The sequence below is a fragment of the Telopea speciosissima genome, chromosome 8 (genome assembly GCF_018873765.1).
Source record: "Telopea speciosissima isolate NSW1024214 ecotype Mountain lineage chromosome 8, Tspe_v1, whole genome shotgun sequence".
Taxonomy (NCBI): domain Eukaryota; kingdom Viridiplantae; phylum Streptophyta; class Magnoliopsida; order Proteales; family Proteaceae; genus Telopea; species Telopea speciosissima.
The window spans coordinates 10,996,081-11,013,853 of NC_057923.1; the positions used below are offsets into that span (position 1 = coordinate 10,996,081).

Consider the following 17,773-nt stretch of genomic DNA (forward strand, 5'->3'; position numbering starts at 1 on the left):
CCATCTGAACTGCAGGGGTTGGGGAATGCAGAATGGATAGTTGGTTCGTTTGAATAGGATACAACGAAGCATAATTGAAAATGAATCGAATTATTGATTATTGAGTCATGGAGACCCCTATGTCCACATCCCAATCGGTCACCAGAGGAATATGTGCTTCTAGAAGATCTGGGATATCTAATCCCATTCGCTCCCTAGCTTTCGTCTCTCGGTGTCATTGTCAGCCTAGCAGAGTGCTTTCATCGTTGGTGTTCTTTTCAATCAATACATTGGTATGATTTAATTCAACATTTTTTTCGTTTAGGTTTGATTGTATCGTAGCTCTATAATTTGGATTAGATTTATCATTTGATGAACTACATGTTAGAAAAGTTATGCTCAGAATGGCGATTTTGCAGAAGAAAAATGAAGAGAAAGAGAAGAACAATCAAACAAGACAAGATTTACGTGGTACACCCCCAAGTAGGAAGGCTACATCCACAACCGAGCGATAGAACGATTTCACTACTTCTCTGAAGTAAAAAATACAAACCCTCAATCACACATCTATCAAAGAGATAACAACATTTTATAAGAAAATCCTAACCCCATAAAGTACAAAACTTCCCCTTAGAGACCCAAAAGATACACTCGGTCTAGTTTGGACCTGCACCAAACATATGTCGAAATACATATCAAATCGAATATCTCGACGAGCTCTATAAGGCTCAAGCCTAGGGCGCCGATGTATGCACTTTAGGCCATTCTAACGTGTTTCGAAGGTAAAACTGCCTGTCAAAAAATCACTACAACACTTTCTGGACTGAGATAGACTTGACCAATAACACTGCATTGCTAATACTGACCCCAAAAAAGAAATAATGGGTACAACCAGTTTATGAACAGCCAACCATCGCATTGTGCATTATCGAAACCCATATTGATGCTTCCAATATTTTGTTTATTCCGACAATGTGATGGAAAACGGATCCAAGAAAGGAACTTTCATTTCTAGTTTTTAATTATTTATATTATTTAATATTAATATTGTATTGAATTTAGGGACATGGAAAAAAATAGGGACTTTCCTTTTTTCTAACAATCTTGCTCGTATTGTCCCACTCACCGAACCAATTCCTTTCAACAACATTGCAAGGCATTTTGCTATACGAGTGTATTATTGAGTTGCTCACCCCTACTATTACAAGGGATTTCACAACTGCGGAAGAGATTTAGGCTCAACAGTGGAAGTTCATCCGGTTAGGTGCTAGGCTCATCTCAACCCAAGTGCCCCTTCTATGACTAATTATCCCCTCCAATTTGCGGGTACCTCCAATTCCTCCAATTCCTCTAATAGGGGGGGAGTAGACCCCACCTCGGGGAGTGTTTTCGGGTAAGGGGTAGGGTGATCATTTCCACCGTCGTGCGAGGAATTGAAGGAATTGGAGGGGGCAGCGAATTGGAGGGGATAACGAATCCCCTTCTATGGCGTTCATAACATAACATATCGTCTGATCTTTGAGCAAGGGGAAGCTTTGAAAAAGGATAACTTATAATATTATGTAGAACTTGTAAATCTGGGTTTAGATCAACAAGTAAAGTAATCCAATATTTATTTTTCTATAAAATAAGAATATGTCAATTCAGGGCACAGATAAAAAGCCCCGTCTCGTACAATCAAGGAAGATTGTAACTTGGAGTCTTCTCATCCTTTAGAGCACTCAATCACCCAATAGTCGTACATTTTTTGTTGAGGTTGTCTGGATCCCACGAGTAAATAGAAACTTAGATCTACATTGGATCTCAACTAAATCGCCTCATCTATCCTCCTGAAGAGAAGTTTGTTTTCAAACTCTAGTTCGAACAAGAGGAGTACACAATGCTAATGTGCCTTGGATGATCCACATCCCCGAGTCAAGTGTTGATGAGCATATAAAACTATCCATGTGGCCGAGAGTCCTCATACTCTAAGCACAACGACGCAATTATCAGGGGCAGGCTCTATCAGTGTAATACTTTAAAGCCATGTGTTTACCTCATGGCTTGATAGCTAGATAAATGTATGGATTTCTAATATCAAAAAACTTATTATGCAAGGACACTATTCCAGTATTCCATTACTGGAATAGATGCTGGTCTCCTCTGCTTTTTCTATTTGCAAGAATTGGATTCTTTTATTATGGAAGCTCTTTCTATATGTAGGCATTATTTGTCTCATTTAGGAATGATATAGGTAGCCGCTTCCATCTGAGTTTGTATTCGATCTTTGAGAAATAAAAGAGAGGATTGATTGGGATTTTGGCTTGCTATAAGCATTTTATTTATAGAAGCTCTATTCATGCTTATCCTAATTGTAGGTTCAATTTATACACCAAATTGTTACGCTTTTTGTGTGGGTCTGAACTTATCCAACAAGGAATTTTGTTACCTTAGGACCGTTATAGTTACGGTCGTTGTTTACTGGGCCTTCGGTCACTGATTACCCTATCATCAGGTCACCAACTTCCTTGACCTTCCGATAGTAGGCAAGAGTTAGACGTCCGACTTGCACGTGTTAAGCATGCCACCAATGTTCATTCTAAGCCACGATCGAATTCTCCAAGAGATTCATAGTTGTATTACTTATTAGCTTCTTTGTTCGTAGGCAATGTGGATTCCGAATTGTCTTTCATTCTAAGACGTAACTTGTATCCATGTGCTTCACATTCACCTAGAGTTTGCTCCCAGAAATAAGCATTTAATAGTTATTTTCTTATGCATTTTCACACTCTCTTTGAGTCATCGAAAAATGGACAAATTCCTTTTATTATTCTTAGGAACACATACATGATTCTTGAGTACTCAAAGGATACCGATAACCCCACTATTAACTACTTAATTTATAAATTTCATAGTAATAGAATACATTTCCTATCAAGACAGAATTTGTAACTTGCTATCATCTTGCCTAGCAAGAAAATATTTACCTCCGTGGAAAGGCTGATTCATTCGGATCGATATTAGGGTCCAACTACATTGCATTGCTAGAAACCTTGTTGTAGATTTGAACCATATTGACATCCTTGCATTGCTCATGGTACAATCCTCTTCCCGCTGAGCCCCCCTTTCTCCTCGATCCATAGAGACAAATATAGGATTGACACGAGTAGTTCATCATGGAACTGAGTTGGGATAACTAACTAATACTAAAAAAATACCAAAAAAACAAAAAAAAACTGTCCTTTCAGTATACTTTATACTTTCTCCGGTTACGTTGCTACTGTGGGCCCTATGCAATTGATTGCATCATATAGTTCAACACAAAATAGGTCATCGAAAGGATCTCAGACGACACACCAAAGCACGAAAACCAAGATCTTCAAACCAAAAAAATGAATTCCTATTCGAAGAGTGCATAATCGCATGGATAAACTCACACTAACCTGCCAATTGTACATCTTTTTTATATTCATACATATATGGTATCCAGAGGATAATTCATCGGATGAATTGCATTTAGATGATAGAGAATTAGATCAATATAATGAATAATAATATATGAGCTATCAAATTGATTCATTGTCGACAATTAAATATTGAAAATAGTATAACACAGGAAGATCTTTTATCCATACCGAATCCAAAATAAGTTCTCGGATCCAATAAAAAAAATTCATTGAATGTATCATTCTTTTTTATTGGAACCATCCATATCTGATTCATTTTTCGGAACTATATCACATCTCAAAATTGATGAAATATGATGAATTGAGACGATATTTTGTAAATATGTAATTATCTCGAATATATCAATTGTGTCTTTAGTTTTTGATCGCTTGGAAGGGACAAAAGAAACATCCTATTCAAAAAATAAATTACTGTAAGTATCAAGAAACCCTCAATCCAAAAACAAGGTAAGTTTAGGAGTCACTATTCTTAGTGAAGTATAATTCTTCACCACATGGCATTACAAGGATAGTTCTTGTAACAAACTAACAAACATCTCATTGGTATAGTGTCAACATAAAATGAAACCATTCCATATATTTTCACCAGCAAATCGGAAGGACAATTTTTCGTATTTCCTTTAATCCATGCCCTTGTTGAAGTTTTCCCTTAGGGACTACATAATAAGCAAATTAATTACTAGAAATTTTACAGAGAGGGAAAAACAAAAAAAAAAAAAAGAACTTTTCAAGACCAGACCCACCAGGCCAAGGGTTCGGTGGCCTCATTCGATTGGTGGTCGACACTGGCGAAGTCGCCGGAAAAGTAAGTGCCACCATTGTCACTGCCGTTATCTTCCACCCTATCGACAGGCCCAGAGCCAGATCCATCTCCCGCCATACAGCCATGGTGGTATTCCTCCTCATCAGGAAAGTAAGAGTCGCCGCTGTCCACCAGCTGTAGACCACCATCATCGACGTCCACCACCGCGCTTCCTCCGCTCCCTGAGCTCAGCCTATCCTCCACCTTCACGCTTATCTGAACCGCTCCTTCCTCTCCCAGCCCTCCTTCCGGTTCGACCACTGGTCCAACCGGTATCTGACCACCATCTCCTGTTGCTTCCTTTGCCTGCTGTTTCTCCTTCAGGGCCACCAACTGCATTCATTTGCAGAGAAGAGTAACTCTTCTAATAAAAGATTTCTCTTCTGGGTAACAATTGCAAGAGGAGAATACATGAAAGAAAGCAAAAGCAGTTCTGGGAAAGTGAGAATATACCTCAGCTTTGAGCTTATCTTTCTCCTTAAGCATGGATTCGTAATCGGAGAGAAGGGATTCGTAAGATGACTTGAGAACATCATAATCTCTCTCGAGCTGCTTCGTCTTCCAACGAGCCCTGCGGTTCTGGAACCACACGGCAACCTGCCTCGGTTGCAGACCGAGCTTCTTCGCAAGCTGTGTCTTCCTCTCTGGCTCCAGCTTGTTCTCTGTTTCGAAGCTCTTCTCCAAGAGGTGAACCTGTCCATTCACAAACCCCAAAGCACCACCACTACGATTTCTTTAACCCAAGAAAAAAAAATTCGTGGAAAAGGGAATAAAGGTTAATATTCAGTTCATTTCGGAATCCCAGAAAAAAGAGATAGGGCACTAGCACCTAATCTGATTTAATAAAAGGAAAAATTGAAACTTTTCTGTAAAAAGAGGAACTGAAGAATTGATGCAAGTATGATAGATACGTTTGAGATGGAAATGATGGATCCTCTGTGATACTTATCGGATCAAATCAAACATTATCAGCTAAAGCTAAAGTGTGATTGTGAGAGGAGTTCAATTCCCTTTACCTGCCCAGAGGTAAGGCGCCGTTTCTTTTCTGGAAGCTGTTCGTCGTAATATTCTTCATCCATGAGTTCTTCCGGCGAGCTAAAGAAAGGGCGTCTCTTCGTGCTTTCCTCCATGTTCAGCATCGATCCTGTTCCTGCGATTATAATACATTCTCCATTAATTTCTTATGTAGAAGATGATGGAGTGTGCTCTGTGAGGAAATTCGTTTCAAATTTCAAATCTTAATGAGAAATTGGTAGCAATCAAGAGCAGATCTTAACAATGAAAAGAAACCGACAGATCCCAACTGGGTTTCTGCAATACTATTCCCATGAAACTGAAGGGAAGAAGAAAATGGAAAGAGAATTGAAAAAGAAAAAACTTTTTTGCAGTGTTGCTTTCTGTTGGAGAAGAGACAGAGAAGGGTAATATTGTAATAATGTAACTTGTTGTCATGAGAAAGAAAGAAGAAGACGAAAGCTCTCTAACCTCGAAAGATGGAATCTTGGTTCCCAAGGAACAACATGTTCCCATGGCAGGAAGCATCGAAGAACAGACGACCGGAATCCATAGAGAAGCTCTATTGCGTCACTGCGTCGTCAGATCGTCGGAAACCAGAAGGGCTTCTCCTCCCCCCACCTCCTCCGTCCCTCGATTACTCTTTAATTTACTTTCCACAGTTGGAAAAGCAGAGATGAGAAGTACAGAGTCTACAGGCACAGCTCTACAATCTACATAAAACCCAACCCCACGTGACCCCAATCCAAACACCACAACAATTTTAGTATCTTTCTTCCTGAGAGGTTTGGTCTCAGAAGATCACGAACTTATGACGAAAGAAGCTAGTACTCCACAATAACCTTGTCGGAGTCTCCAATGGACATATACAAAATCCCATCACGGGTACAATATTCCCCAGCTCCGCCGATTTTCACAAAACCCTTCAAGATTTGGGTAGATAAGTACTCAGTTAGAACTCAGAACTCTTAATTAGATTCAATCAGAGAGAGAGAGAGAGGAAAGGATCAAGAAGAGATTAGAAACTTTTTTTTTTTTTTTTTGGTGGCTTTTTTGGCTTCCGGACCGGTGAGTGTAAACGCCGGCGGCCGATTAAGGGGTAAGGATTCAGGCGGAGTTGCGTCAGTTAGTCACACAGAGTCCTAAGGTGGTTGTCGCAGCTAAAGTTGAGAGAAGAAGGAAGGAAGCCTTTTATAGTGATGGGAATTTACTCAATTGACCATAATAGCCTTCACATTTATTTGGTGGTTGACTATTTTTTAGCTAATTAGATGGACTTTTTCGTCACTTGATTATTTCTGATAATCATTAATGACTTTCGGCTCTGGCGACTGGTTAATGGGACAGTTGGATCTCAGCCGTTGGATAGAATGGTGGGACCACAGTCTGAAGGACGTTGGGCATTGGGGATTGCGGGATTGGGGATTGTTATCGTGAATCGTGCCTCCTGTTTCCCAATATAATAGGATTGAAGTCCATGCGCTCCGGTCGGGTGGCTGTCGGATGTCTCTCTCGGGTTTCTCGGGTTATCCGACTTAGTTTTTACCCTCTTTTATTCTCACAACTAGGGATGCCAAAACGAATCGTCATCCCCTTCAATTCGCTGACTCCTCCAATTCCTCCAATTTCTCACATGGGACAAAGATGACCACCTTATTCCCTCCCTGAAAACACTGCCCAAACCTCAACGTGGGATCCACTCCTCTCTATTAGAGGAATTGAAGGGGATAATTATTCATGCCAAAACCTAGTCCGAATCTGTAAAATCGACCAAAAAAATCAGATCGAACTGAATCGATCTTTATCGGACTGATTTTGTACTGTGGTATGTTAGGACTGCCTGAAATTTGACTGAACCAACCGATATATAAATCGCAATCAAACCAAATGAAATCAGTAAAACAAGTTCATTGAGTATGAGGTTATGAATTTTTACCAAAAACAGTATGAGGTTATGAATAAATGACTTGATTATCCATTGATTTTAACATTAATGAGTTGTTGAAAGAGAAATTGTTACAAATCAATAAGTATGAGGTTATGAATAGGAAAATTGATTTAAAACAACGCTTCCATTGAATTCATTGTTCACTATACAAAATTAATTAGACACTTAAATAAATGATTTGATAGTAGGGTTTATTTTGTGATATCAATATTAGTTATCTTCTCGCTAATTTGTTAAAAAAAAAATTTGGTATAATCACTAATATGTTATTTATCCCTTATAATATGAAACAATTAAACACATCAAATCAATTTTCCTATTCCTTGTTGTTTACTTGTTTGAGTTGGGGAAGATGATTTAAATTATTTTTACCGAATATTTTCTCACTAGAGATTATGAATGTAAGATTTTATTGTAGTTCAAACTCGAAAACAAGTTGATCAAAACCGATATTAACTCGATATTGAAAAACCAAAATAAATGAGACCTATGATGTATAACCACAACAAGAAGGACCTCTCATGTTAAGAGACCAATCGAATTCTATAAATGAGAATTTTATTTCTTATCAATTGGCAATGACAAATGCAAGATTCTCAGTATTATGCACAAACCTTGTCTGCACTCACACCTGTGTCTTGAAATCATCATTCCGAAAAATATATGATGTAACGATCATATGAACAAGATGTCCAATCATGTCCCTAGTCAATTCATTTCAGGTAAAAATCTAAGGACAACCATAACCTGTCCAGAGGTACACTAGCATAAAAAATTATTGTTTAATTTTAAATAATTTACACTTTATGGACAACAGTATGTCCAAAGGTATGACCTCAAAGTGTTCACAACTAGGGACAGAGTTGAGCTCTATGTTTGTATGGTTGTTACATTGTGTTTTTTGTGTATGGAGATTCGAGATACAAATGTGGATGCATTTTTGTGTGTGTATTATTATACTCATGATAGTTGTATGATACTTGGACCTAAAAAGTCTTTATTGTTGTAGACCGACATTGTGTATTTTAGTGTACATATGATTCATGACTATATCAATTGGTTATACATCATTACGTTGGGTCAACTGTGTTTGTCTGTGCACGAAAGTGACATTTAATAAGGAATCCACTTTCCGTGTAAAGAGAACATATCGAGAGAGAACCATGAACTTGATTGGACGAAAATCCGAGCTTGATGGTTTAATTGTAAAGTGTTTACAAAAGAATTTTTAAATTTATTATTGAGTCATAAATATATTTTATAAATGTTTTGTTGTTCAATCAGTGATCAGGATATTCTATACTAGTTGTTCAATGGACTCAAGTGGTGACAAAAATTTAATTACAATGTTTCGAGGTCCATTGTGAGATATTGTAAAGTGAAGGAACCTATACGTAATGTTTTCTATCAATTATGAATTTTATGACTATTAATAAACTAAGGTATATTTTTGTGCAATTAACTTAATTAGTCAATTGTGTGTGATTCAATGTACCATTGTTGTATGACCCAATACGGTCGCATTACTTGACACTAGTAATTCTAAGAAGGAAATGGCTCATGCTTAGCTATATAAGAGTCTTAAAAGGAGAGAAATTAGTCTAAGTCACATTAGCTCATATTGATTTTGAGATAAAAAGTGTTTCTCCTAAAATCCCAGACTCTCTCTCTCTCTCTCTCCAAAATTGGTGATTGTCATTATTAGAGGAAGAATTATGTTGCGTTCTTCTCCATCAAAGGGATGAATGGAGATTGTTTCTTCCTTCTATGAGTTTAGTGGTCAAATGCTATGAACCGTTAGAGAAGCTTTGATTGTAGCACTAAAAAAGTTGTAATGGTTAATTCGAATGTCATATGTTGCATAAGGATTGATTTATTGTATCGAATTGAAAATTTTTCGATTTGGTACAGTTTCCTTCTTTAGCATGTCACTTTATCTACTACCAACATTTGCAAATAACGCTTGAAATAATTTATAAAATGTAATTGTTCAGCAATTTTGGATTCGACCTATATGATCCACTCTCAGTTGATGATTTCCTCTGAAAGATGGTTAGGGATTTGAGAGACAAAAGTGATTTTTTTTTTAATTTTTTTTTTTTTAAGGAATTGGTTTCTCTCATTACATTACATTTCAAAAAAATACCTGGCAAAAAATCAGAAAAAATCACATAAAATGTACCCAAAAAAATTTTAGAATCACTTTCATTTCTCAATTTTCGTAAAAAGGGAATGCTATTTGCATATAAGGAAAAAAAAATGGTTTCCATTGTGATCAAGCCCAACACAATGGGGAACTATACCCACAATGAGTAAAAAGAATGTGGGTCCCACTATACTGGGGCGATAGCAATGGTGGGTTTGTACACCGTCACATGCAATTAGCATTTCCATCCTAAGGAAGCAAATCATAAATGGAAAGCAGTTTTCTACACAGGAGTGTGGCCTACGTCAGCACTCCCATGTGTCTATCTCTCTCCTCCTCAAAATAAAGGGGCAAAAGTGTCTTTTCACATGGGAAGGAGAGAGATAGACTCATGGGAGTGCTAACGTAGGCCACACTCCCGAACAGAGAACTTTTTCCCATAACATTCTTGAATGGTGAATTCATACATAACATTCTTGAATGGTGAATTAACAACACATTGCTAAATCAAAATAAAATAACAAGAACCCATTTTTGTATTTTTTATAGCTTCGTTTGTTTTCATGTAAGAAGGGGAATATAATTTTTTATAAAATTCAAGGGAAAAGGTTTCTAAACCATCTGGGGAGGGTAAACTAACACACTCTCTCTCTCTGTCTCTCTCTCTCTCTCTCGTGAAATGATCTTACTACCCCTTTTATATACAAAATCATTTCCCCACACCTCATTGGTGTGCTTCTCAAATCTACTTGCCCAAAGAACCCTCTCCCAAAATAAATCATTGTTATTTCAATAAAATACAAATAAATATATGTATATATATTAAAATATAAGAAAATTTTACATTGAATTCTTTTATGTAAACATAAGAACCTTACTACCCTTTAATATATAAAATCATACCAATGACAGCGCATGCAAGGGTATGAGCATAGATATGGTTTTTTATCTCATGGAAGAGAGGATGGTATTTCTGCACGCAACTAGGTAGTATTCTTTTTTCCAATATCATTTAAGAAAATTATTGGGCGCACCGTCAACGTACCATAAGCTAGTGTTTTCTATGTCTATTTCTCTCTTCTCCCTTTTGAAATAACCCTTACCCCTCCTTATGATACTCCGTCTTGTGCCTCCATTGGTGCCACTTGCTAACTTACCATACGCAAGCGGTGTACCTATCTTTCTCCCAAAATTTAATGCACACAGACTAAAGCCAATAAAAATCTAGAACTAGTGAAGAGGTGGGTCCACATAGACACTCCTGATGTCAAATGCCACAGAGGAGCAATCGCCAATAGTACCTGTTTGTGAAAGGTGAGGGAAACTTTTTTTACCGTTCCTTGCAGCATAAAACTCAAAAGGACGCAGCACGTATCTGTGGGGCCCACCGAATATAAGCTTTTCTCTCTAGTGGAAGAAAAAAATAGGGTTCTCCTCTTCATATCAACCCAAAATTAATTAGTATTCGCATACATGGACACATATATTTGAAGTCAACTAAGAACACATCCCTTTCTTTATCAAAAAAAAAAAAAAAAAAGTACACATCCCTTTAAATAAGTAACAAATATTGATAAATAAATAGAAACTCCCACAACTAAAGCTCTTTTTTAATGCAAGATTAAGATGTTTCTTGATTTTAGGAACCCTAATCCGTTCTTCAATTGGTTAAAAATGGATTCAATCGATGATCCCCTTGTTATGATCTCATGCCAACCACGTTCTGTGATGAGTGATCATCGATGATTTAACATCAGTGATACCGTAATCTTGATACATGGGTCCAAAAACTACGACTGAAACTGTGTTCATAATTTGTAATTAAGATTAGAGCAGATGTTTACTACAATATCAAAATAAGAAATCACACAAATGAGATGTGAATTTCTTCAGTAAGAGATTCATATTTTGTCTGATGAGAAAGAATGTCAAGGTGAACCCCACAACTCATTATGTAAGAAAACGTGAGAAAAAATCCCCACTCCAATGTTATAGGGAGGTATACTGCACTAGACCTTTAGATCAGGAGAAAGATGGTTTTCTTGTGCAGCCACTATTCATGTGTTAGACAGTTGTCCACCAATGAAAGTGAATATATATTACTAATAATATAATTAGTAATTAATACAATCTTAATTAAAAAATAAGATTCCTGCTCACAAAAGGTATATGGGTCTCCCTTGCCCCCAACAAAGAATATAAAAACTCTGAGAATCATTTTAAATTAATAGATGTCAGCTTACTCTTGGAGAAAGGGTATCTTAATTCTCATCTCTATCTCCTAAATATCTTCTCGACTTCTCCCACTCAATTTATGGAATCTAGGAAATGAAAAAGTAACTTTTGGGTTTCTTTTTATGTTTACCCCTTTCCTTTTTAAGTCACTTTTATTAGTTAATAATCATAATGTCTTGTTTCAAGTATAGTTTTAGGAATTGGCATTGGATAGGCTGATACGGAACGGTTGATACACTATGGATGTGGTATTTTTTTTTTGGGGCTCATGTTCTCTGTGCCGCAGAACAGGCTGCGCCCAGACACATGGGTCTGCCACTCAGGAGGGCAAGATGGTAATTGCACCTATCCCCATGTGTTTGGGCACAACCTACGCCCCCGGCATAGAGAACATTCTCCCTTTTTTTTTTAATGAAAATGCTGTTTAGATCTAGAATCGATACCGATACAATCCAATATGATTGATGAGTATCGATATTAGTATCAGATCAATACCACGAAATAAACGTTAGAATTAAATTTAACCAATCACATGATGAATCATTGAACATGAAATCACCCACAAGAATGAAATTTCATATCTGAATCTATAGCATTTGACGAAGAATTCTCCACTGTTGTTGTCTCTCCCTCTGTTGATCTTGTATGTTCTCTTTTCTATATCATTGTTAGGGTTAGCAACTAATAGCCATTGCTATCATTATGTAGACTGAGAGCAGAGACCAACCCTGTCAGAATGAACAATTGATGTTTCTCCCATAATAGGCTCAGTAGTTAATGAATTTTTCTCCTCTCAGGTTCCTGCCCGGTCAAGTTCGTAGGTTCCTCTCATAGGGAGGGCGGAAATGATGACCTCACCCCACCCAGGTAGTGTGTTCGAGCAAGGGGTGAGGTCGTCATTTTCGATCCCCTATGAGAGGAACCTACGAACCTGACCGGGTAGGGAACCTGAGAGGAGTTAAGTCCCAATAGGCTTACACATAACAAAACAAGCTTTACACTTTTAGAAAGGATTAACTGGAGACTCTACTCACTAAAGAGACTACCTCCCGTTAGGGTTTCATCCAACCAAGTCCATTAGTCAACATCGATCTACTAATCAATACCCATACAATGATTAGATAACGTCCACATATGGTGAAAACATTACAATAAATTCATGGTCTAAAGAGAAAACATGATTATTTTCTCGGTCGGATTCTTTGTATTCTTCTTCTCCTTAATAACTTACGCAACTCAAGATGCATCAGAAGTGAGCTTGGAGATGAAGAAGGGTTGAAGTAGACTCATTGTTAACCCAAAATCAAACCAAAGTCTCTTGTGAAAGATAATCTATTCAATGAGAAAAGAAACTGAAAAAGCAAAGGAAAAAGATGTGAGTTGAGATTGAGAACCTTTTTGAGTAGTGGGCATGGAGTATAGAGATGGATAGAAATAGACAGATATAGAGATATATAGTATGGTTGCTTTTGGGTTTTTTTTTTCTTCACTAGCAAGGTAAAGGGACTACTACTTGGTGGAGGTATCTATTGACCACAGATATTGCAATTGGAATATTTTTTTTGCTTAGTAACCCATTAGTTAATGGTCATAACAAATTCAACTTTTAGAGAAAGGTGGGGGGGGAAGTGAAAGGAGAGGAATAGAGTGGGTTAGCTCTTGATGTTGATGTTGATGTTGTGGGGGGGGTGTAAATGCAACCAGTATGGTGCATCACTATCACCCAAACCTTCAAAGGAGGGAAAAAAATGCTTTTGAAATATGAAATAGGTTTTGAGTTTGTGGGTAGAAGGTATATATCTGATGTCGATAAAGTAGAACCGTATGGTAGTGCTCATTTCTAACTTCTTTCTACTAGTGCCACTCTATGAATAATATGACCCACTTGAGTTCTCTCTTTCTCTCTCAAAACCATGGCTTCACAAAATTTGAAGGGTTTGTCTAAATGTCATTTGCTAGGTTACAAATATTCACAATTTTCCTATTTTTTAACTAAAAAACTCATATATGTAGAAGCACGTGTGAACATTTGTTAGGTGACAGAGAGTAAATTAATAAGAATTTGTTGGAAAGTTTGTGTGTGTGTGTGTGTGTGAGAGAGAGAGAGAGAGAGAGATGGCGGGAGGGGGAGAAGGGGAATTTGAAAAGGTATCCATCCATATTTGCACACTAATGAGGACCTACACTTTGCCATAAATTTGACGTGGCCATAGGCGTAGATGTGTGATTTGAATTTCAGAATTTGAATTGCGAACATCAGCATCAAGAGCCATTGTTATGGATAGTTGTATAAATTCCCCTGCGATTCCTTCATGATTTTTCCCTCTTTCTCTACTCCAATCACCATGCATGGTCGATGTTGGTACTCATGGCGATTTTTAATAATCCAATCGTTTGATCCGCCCTATGGGAGCCTGGATCCTCTCCAATGGCATTTAACCACTAGAGTCGATCTCACACCATCTTTCCATATCTCATGGATGGTGAGATATCGACTCTGGTGGTTAAATATCATTGGAAAGGATTTGGAATTGCCCTATGGTGGCGACTGGAATCTGGAGATCATGAAGTTACTGTGGGTAGGAGCCAGGAGGGAAACCATGGTCTTGCAGAGGGAAGAAGGGAGGGTGGGGGGCAAGAGTGGGGGTTTGATACGGTGGTCTTATGGAGAATAGTTGTGGTTGATCAGGAGGTGAGCAAGGGGACCAGTGGTTTTGTAAAGGGAGGATATGTTTATGGGATCTCCATGTCCAACCAATGAGGGCACGGGAGGGAGCATCACATGGTTCCTCAATAGAAGAACCAATTATCAAGGACTAAAAAAGCACATCAGCCCGAACTATTGATGGACCATTAAAACGATTTATCCTCAAGTGTTTTTGATAAATAGAGTGGTTGCTTGGTTGTAATTTCCATTTACATATTAACATTTTACATGGAAAAATCTTAAATTCTCCTCCGGCTCCATTTGTTTCAACGTAAAATTTAACTTGAAAAATTTTGCTTGAAAATTTTCACTGGAATCACTTCAAACAAAAATTAGATGTAAAATTTTAAATGTTAGAAAATATTGCAATGTTTGTTTTTTATGAAACTTTTCAACATGTAAAATTTGTCATGGAAAAATTTTCAGGTAAAATTTTACACCGAAACAAACGGAGTCTCCATGAAAAATTTTCAAATTAAATAACAAAAGTTGACATTTTTAATTTATAGTAAAATTTGTTGTTTGACTATTTTACATCGAAACAAAAGAGCCTAAATTTCTTTACCCAAAAAAAAAAAAAAAAAAAAGCCTAAATTTGCTATAAACACTTGAGAGATTCATGGGCCTCCTCCATTAGCCCAAAGTGTAGTTGTCAAGTCAACTGCTTCAAATATAATGATTGATTCAACAGTGGAGTTCATCCAACGGCTGAAACTTCTCTCTTCTTTGCCGCTATTGATTAAGTGTTCGATGCTCCCCACTCCGTCGGCTTAGATAATCCTCTCCCATTTGTATTTTTAAAATTTTTTTTAAAACTTTTCTATTTTTCATCAGATGTCGAAAACTAGCTTGCACCGATGGGTCAGTTCAGAACCGATCAGTTAAAGCCCCATACTAGTCCGATTGGTTAGTAAACAGTCCAGTCTCGAGCTTAGACCGATTATCATTTACTCATTCTCAGTATTTGATTGTAACCCAATGACCATTTAATCAAAACCGATAGACAATTGAACATTTATAGCTTGATTAACCCATTTATAATCCAATTAGCCCGTTTTTATAGTCTTATTATAACTCATTAATATAAACAATGTGCAGCTTTAAATTAATGGAGATTAATTAAGCCAGATCGAAACCCACCGGACCGATCGATTGACAATCTTACTTGTATAGTTGTACCGAATTTATTACAAATTTCTACAAAAAAAAAAAAGAAGCAAAGAAGTTATTACAAATAGGGCAATGGACAGCCTGTGATCAACACGTGCCACATGTTCAGAGACAACCAATAACCCTGATGAAGAGGTTAAAAAAATGGGAATAATCGTATAGAGGAGAGAGAAAGAATGCAGCGAACCAACCACCTTCTTCCATTTGGATTGAGTCCACGTGGGACTGGCATGTTAGGAGTAGGGCCCCACAACTGTTGTATGTCTGCCACGTGGAAGGCAGAGCAGATATCGGGATTCATCAAAACCACTAAATTACCATTAAAATAAGTCCAGTCCTTAAAAAGGAAGTCATAAGGCTACGTGTTCACCATGTGAGTATTGTCTACTTTTGTCGCTCTGGCCTTCCTCCATTTAGTTAATAATAAATATACACATCATTGAGAGAGAGAATGATTTGAGGAATCGGTATTGGATCGGTAGAATCGTCTGGATCGAATTGGTATTGGTTAAGGGTGATCCTGAGTCTTTGGTGATTCCATATCGGTGGATCGATATGAATGAGAGGTAAAAAGAACCGAATTTTTGAATGAAAACCAAGGGTAAATCTGTCTGATCCTAACCAAATCGGATTGATATCGAATGGGTATCGGCCGAGGCTTATCCCTCATTCGATATCGATTCCTAAAACCCTGAGTGAGAGAGAGAGAGAGAGAGAGCTATTGCTTTTATCATTTTAATTTCGACAATTTGGAAGAGTGATTTGTGAGATGGTAGTGTGGGGAGTTGACCAATAGGAAGAGAGGGAGAGGAGAGAGACTTGATATAACCTACGCAGGCTCCATAGAGATCTTTTCCGGAAAATGTCCTCACGCATGTGGTGTAGTGTGGGATGCTTTTTCAGGTCCTCTTACATTTTGACCATATGGCTCCATATTATCTGTTTCTCTTCTCTTTGACCATGTGGATCTCTGTGATCGAAACCATTTCTTATGATGTGATTGGTGTGACGTTGAACATCTCCCCCCAACATGGTATGGAAAACTCTTGCCATAATTTATCATTCAAATTGAAAATTTTAGTAATGATGTAACAAAAGAGAAACTTTGGAGCTAAACTTCTAAATGCAAAGAGAGAAAATGTTTAAATCTTACACAAGGGAGGATGTGGCAGATGAAATGTGTTAAATAAAAAATAATGATAATTTTGTGATTTATTTTTGGTAATCTTTAGGATAGAAAAGATAGTCTTTTAAAACAGCTTAGGTTGTATCCATCCCCTCGTATTTGCGATTTATTGGAATGTACTAATAATAATTCGAAATGGTTATTAGAGGTAGCAGAGGTGTTCAGGGAGCAAAAATCTAATATCGTGTATGTTTTTTTCTTTTTTCGGTAATAATATCATGTATGTTGAAGATGGTGATATGAACACTAGATTTTTTTTTATTCTATAGCTAAATTACATCTTATGAAGAGTAGTATTCCCTTCCATTATCAATAATAATGGGCAGAAGATGTTTGATGCACATCTAAAACAAAGTTATTTGTGGAACATTTCTTGTCTATTTATACGACATCCAACCCTTTCGACCCCTCTTTAATTTAGAGTCTTTTTTACCCTATCATTTCTGAAGACGAAAATAAGATTTTCACGGGTGCTCCTTCAAAGGATGAAACTATGGAGGCAGTGTTTAATATTGGGGCTTATAAGTTACCTAGATATGATGTCATGTAAGCGAATTTTTATCACCTGCAGTTCCTCTGCCTGGTACGGTTCCCTAGTGCCTCTAATAAAAGGGGGGTGGATCCCACCCGAGGCAATGTGTTCGGTCAGGGGGTGGAATGATCATTTCAACCCCCCCCCCTTATGAGAGGAACCGTACAACCGTACCGATCAGTGAACCTTAGAGGATAAAGATCCCATGTAAGCTATGTTCTATCAAAAGTGTGGTGATTTAGTTTAAAATGATATTATTATATATGATTATGATTTCTTTAATAATATCCTTGCCATTTGGAGTAAATAATACTTTAATCACATTATTACCTAAAAAGGACAAGGCCATGCATGTAGATGAGCTTTGGCCTATTAGCTTATGTACATATATCCACATAAGATTATTGTGAAGATTTTGGCTAATCAACTAAAACCTTTTTTAAATCGTTTTGTGTCTTCTTTTTTCAAGTAGCATTTATAAAAGATGATAAATTTCTGACAATATTATTGTGCCTCATGAGATATTCCATTTTTTTTAAGCATCATAAAGGTATAGAGTTTGGGCAGCATTTAAATTAGACATGTCAAAAGCCAACAACAAAGTTGAG

At 37.2% G+C, this 17,773-nt stretch overlaps 1 protein-coding gene and 1 long non-coding RNA gene across 2 annotated transcripts; both read right to left on the reverse strand.

Annotated features, from left to right (window-relative positions):
• Positions 1–379: 379 nt before the first annotated feature.
• Positions 380–5,844, reverse strand: LOC122670676 (homeobox-leucine zipper protein HAT5). The gene is made up of 5 exons (XM_043867637.1): positions 5,713–5,844; positions 5,244–5,377; positions 4,681–4,920; positions 4,145–4,560; positions 380–419 (listed from the first exon to the last, which is right to left on the reverse strand). Exons 1-4 carry the CDS (start codon positions 5,792–5,794, stop codon positions 4,153–4,155), a joined length of 864 nt encoding a protein of 287 aa, XP_043723572.1. The 5' UTR covers positions 5,795–5,844; the 3' UTR covers positions 380–419; positions 4,145–4,152.
• Positions 5,845–6,032: 188 nt separating this feature from the next.
• LOC122670493 lies at positions 6,033–13,597 on the reverse strand. Its single transcript, XR_006334216.1, has 2 exons — positions 13,564–13,597; positions 6,033–6,208 (listed from the first exon to the last, which is right to left on the reverse strand). It is a non-coding gene; the product is annotated as an uncharacterized LOC122670493 (long non-coding RNA).
• Between the last annotated feature and the right edge of the window lie 4,176 nt (positions 13,598–17,773).

Excerpts from the sequence above, each read along its gene's own strand:
- LOC122670676 (XM_043867637.1), bottom strand. The coding sequence starts at position 5,794 with ATGGATTCCGGTCGTCTGTTCTTCGATGCTTCCTGCCATGGGAACATG. Across the intron at positions 5,378-5,712 it reads CCAAGATTCCATCTTTCGAG|GAACAGGATCGATGCTGAAC; the intron begins GTTAGAGAGCTT and ends TTATAATCGCAG. Across the intron at positions 4,921-5,243 it reads GGCGCCTTACCTCTGGGCAG|GTTCACCTCTTGGAGAAGAG; the intron begins GTAAAGGGAATT and ends GTGAATGGACAG.